This window comes from Camelina sativa, chromosome 12 (assembly GCF_000633955.1).
Source record: "Camelina sativa cultivar DH55 chromosome 12, Cs, whole genome shotgun sequence".
In the NCBI taxonomy this organism is placed as follows: domain Eukaryota; kingdom Viridiplantae; phylum Streptophyta; class Magnoliopsida; order Brassicales; family Brassicaceae; genus Camelina; species Camelina sativa.
Genome location: NC_025696.1, coordinates 23691905 through 23696357, shown reverse-complemented (window position 1 = coordinate 23696357; position 4453 = coordinate 23691905). Strand labels below are relative to the sequence as shown.

Sequence of the window (4453 nt, the reverse complement as noted above, 5' to 3'; positions counted from 1 at the left end):
AAAGCTATCCACTGAATTAAGTGATATATGCAGAAAATGTACAACATGCACAAGAGAGCAAGACGTTTTAACATACAAATCTTATTTACTAAGGAAAACCAGAACTTTCAGTCAAACAACATACCGCGAAAGATATTTAGGATCGTATACGCAGTAAATAACATCATAGTGGCCCTCGTATGAGTCTATCTTTTCTGAATCACCTGTTACTGCATCCCACCTGTGTGGATAGTTAGAAAGGTCCAAATGACAAATGACATCTATATCTTCAAAGAAATGAACTTACTCGTATCTTTGTTGTTTGTCAATATTCAAAAGCACTTCGAACACAGAATCTGCACTAGCTTCAACTACAGCAACTGCTTTCACAAGAACTCCTCGACCAGCCTAAAGAAGAAATCATTTTGACAAAACCTGAGGGGCATCCTAAGCATTCAACCAATTACAGTTCTAACACCAGTGAACTACCAGTAGCAAAACAACCAAGTAAAGATAATAACATAACTTATCGCAATTATTCTAAATGCATAAGTTCTGGAGATGAGAACACTTAGTTATAACATCTAAATTCAAATTGTTACCTTGCCAAAAAGAATTAATAAGATGCAAATCACAAGGTAGCAAATATTGTAATGGAAGAATAAAATAAGATGGTTCAGTTTCCATTCCTCTGGGAATAATTTAACGTAATTCATGAAGAACAAAATACCCAATAGTCTCCCACACTAAGTACGTTGGGACAGCCATGTAATGCATCACACAACCAAGAGAAAGAAGTCACTGAGAGCTAAGTTCCAAGGGAAGAATGCCCCTTTGTTGCTATAAACCAATACCGCATTCGACCAACGTGGGATTATAACAAAACACCATTTTCTAAAGCCACCATCCAAGAAACCCACTTCTAACCCATTCTTTGATATCTTTCTTACGGACGAGATTTTTCCAACATGCATTTTTGCATGGAATTTAGGTCCAACGTGAATTTCTATGGAGTTAACAGCCAATAACTATGTCCAAAACACTCTCTACGGGTCTAAGAAAAACCAGTCCATAAGAGCTAGCTCGTAAAAAGTGAGTACCCATGTACCAATGGTTTTTTAACCAATAGACCAATTTCTTATAACATTGGTTTTAATTTCTAATCCAAGCAGTTCCCTCTATAGTTGGACACGTATTCTCTGAATCAAAGTAAATATACCTTGAAGTTAGCCACATCTTCAAAAATCCTNACGTTGGGACAGCCATGTAATGCATCACACAACCAAGAGAAAGAAGTCACTGAGAGCTAAGTTCCAAGGGAAGAATGCCCCTTTGTTGCTATAAACCAATACCGCATTCGACCAACGTGGGATTATAACAAAACACCATTTTCTAAAGCCACCATCCAAGAAACCCACTTCTAACCCATTCTTTGATATCTTTCTTACGGACGAGATTTTTCCAACATGCATTTTTGCATGGAATTTAGGTCCAACGTGAATTTCTATGGAGTTAACAGCCAATAACTATGTCCAAAACACTCTCTACGGGTCTAAGAAAAACCAGTCCATAAGAGCTAGCTCGTAAAAAGTGAGTACCCATGTACCAATGGTTTTTTAACCAATAGACCAATTTCTTATAACATTGGTTTTAATTTCTAATCCAAGCAGTTCCCTCTATAGTTGGACACGTATTCTCTGAATCAAAGTAAATATACCTTGAAGTTAGCCACATCTTCAAAAATCCTAACACCTGCAAACAATATACAGAAAATAAATAATTGAATGCTATGTATCAAAGAGCAAGCAAAAGGATAAGATTAACGTGTTTGGGCAAGTCACGAAACTGTGAACATTAAGGACTACTATATTTCCATACAACCTTCAGATTATAGATGAATAACAGCCACCTAAATAAACTGAAAAAGTATGTCTGCATTGTTTTGGTGTCTTCTACAATTACCTTTTTATACATGATAGAGAAGTAAACATAGTAAAAAGGAGACACCACAGAAAATGCATTTTAATGCATGTTTTATCGTGTAAATAAAGTGGGACATTCTAATTGACCCCATTATTGGTTCTGTAGATGAAAAAACTGTTATGAGTAGGTTTTCTGATATCAAAACGCTACTGTTTACTGCCAAACATACCATTGATTGTACGTACACATTTCCACTGATGTGCCTCGATTGCATCTCCATTGTCACCACCCTCGTAGAAACCATCACCTCTGACATCATTAACCAAGGTAGAGGATTGCCTCAAAAGAGTCTCTGGACCTGTCAGTTTAAGAACATAATCACACATCTTTGTTTTGAACTTAAAGTAATTTTCAGGTGATCCCTAGTCTTGTTCATGAATAACCACTAGATAAAATCATACGAAATCAAATTAACTAAAGAACCGGACCTATCAATGCATGATAAAGTCAAGAGTTGAAGGATTAGAACTATATTTTCGCTAATATATACAGGAGATGAGAACATATATTTGATTCTGGTATCGATCTAGTTTTGTGAAGAAACAATCAGAATCTTCAGGACCACTTTGCCCCAACATATCATTTTAGATTTGCCCAACCCAAAGATAGGAGGGACTAGGAAATAGGCAATGAGTTCTATTGTTTTTTTCCAATGCAAGATTTGGAGATCCCCTCATAAGCTACAACAACAGTTATAACAATCTGGACGCATAATTTTGTATATATACAAATATGTATATATTAGATAACAAAAAATATGTATATATCAAAAACTTGACAAAATAACATGACAGCATTTTCACTTTCTCTGTTGAATAATCATTTTCGAACGTTTATGCATGCTAGTGGAAGATGCTGAAGCTATACAATCCCGTAAACTTGAGATAAAGCATATTACCTTGCCCAATTCGGATAAGCTTTTTTAACCCATAAGCATAACGCCTTACTCTAGGTCGATGTCCTTCCAGATTGATGCTTCAAAAGAATAAAAGAGTACGATTCAGCAGTAGTGGACTTCTACTATTTGAAACAATTTCATCTGCTTAAGAACTGTGAGTATTACATCATAATGTTATGCATTTTCTCAATAACTATTCAGTTAGGCCCCCAAAACAGGTATTACGTAGCTATTAATAAATATCATCTAAGGCACTAATCATCTGATTATTAGATCATACTTGGCCTCCATGCTTAACTTTGTTCTTGTGCTTCCGCCTCTCGATAGTGCATATTCAGCCTTCCAAAACAGAAAAAAAAAAACAGTAATCAGAATTTATCTTTATAGTAACTGCTGATACCTCATTCCAATAAGCAGTAAATAAATGCTCAAACAACAATAAGCAAAATAAACTGAAAAAGTAGCCAATCATTTGCAAAGAAAACTTCAATACATTACATGACGCTATAAAACTTGGACACAGTCTCCGTATTACCTGCTGTTTTGCTTCCTCAAAAGCCTCAACCCATTTCAAGGCTTCTCCAGCGGTAGCACAAGCAATCTAAAATACAGTTTCCAGAAAGAAAGAAAAAAGTAAGTTAATACCCCTGGGTTAGGCAAACATGCTTACCAGAAACAATAAAATATAAGATTCTGATATGCACTTTCAGGGTAACAAAATTGTTTACAAATGAACTTCAAGACATTTACTCAATAAGTTAACTGACTGGTTCATCCAAGTGAGCAAATACACAAAAAAAAAAATCCATAGGCCTTCGTACTCTTTTGTTCACAGTGGGAAGCTTTAATTCTAGTGAGCATTTGTCACAAGGATATAGCAAAGATGGAAATTGAACTTACTTCTCCTTTTTTAGACTCGTCCAACCGGTTATAGAACCTTATGACGTAGACATCCTACAAGAAATAGTAGAAATAAACTAGTAAGTGTACGTGCTTCATTTAGACTCATACTTTGATTCATTAGAGCGTACAACTAATATGCAAAATAGGGAATAACAAATATATTATTTACGTAGATTGCAGTTATAGAAGTGGAGATTGGAAGGAATTACCCCATGATTAACTTTGCGACGTCCAAGCTCTTCAACCATCATTGTAGGCCCTATGACACCACGCCTTATAGGTTTCTAGACAAACAGAAAGACCAAACGGATATAATAGAACTTAAAACACATGGAAAAGAAAAGATAGAGACCAACAGACACCGCGCACAGCACTATAATCTCTCACAATGCAACAGTGAACGCAAAAAGCATGAAAAACTTGTAACTCTTAGAATAATAACTCAAAATAACAAGATCACGGACAGCACCCAAGAAACATCTAACTCTTGGAAGTAATACACTTATACACACCTACCTACACAGTTCTGACTGATACCATGTTCTTGCCATTCACATATACTAAGCAGAGAAGGCGTTTCCTATGGAACTTCCAAGTAACCAAGCAAAATCTCAACAGCCAAGAAAAAAAAAAAAAAAAAAAAAAAAAAAAAAAAAAAAAAAAAAAAAAAAAAAAAAAAAAAAAAAAAAA

General features: G+C 35.3%; 1 protein-coding gene across 1 annotated transcript in view; it reads right to left on the bottom strand.

The window, feature by feature from the left end:
- Positions 1-4453, bottom strand: part of LOC104719240 (protein ENHANCED DISEASE RESISTANCE 2) — a gene marked incomplete in the record, with an annotated part of 12056 nt that overhangs the window by 7239 nt on the left and 364 nt on the right. The window contains 9 exon segments of the mRNA XM_019234146.1: positions 125-220; positions 287-387; positions 1697-1731; positions 2132-2260; positions 2861-2937; positions 3141-3199; positions 3396-3461; positions 3761-3814; positions 3973-4047. Coding sequence (XP_019089691.1) covers positions 125-220; positions 287-387; positions 1697-1731; positions 2132-2260; positions 2861-2937; positions 3141-3199; positions 3396-3461; positions 3761-3814; positions 3973-4047 — 692 coding nt within the window.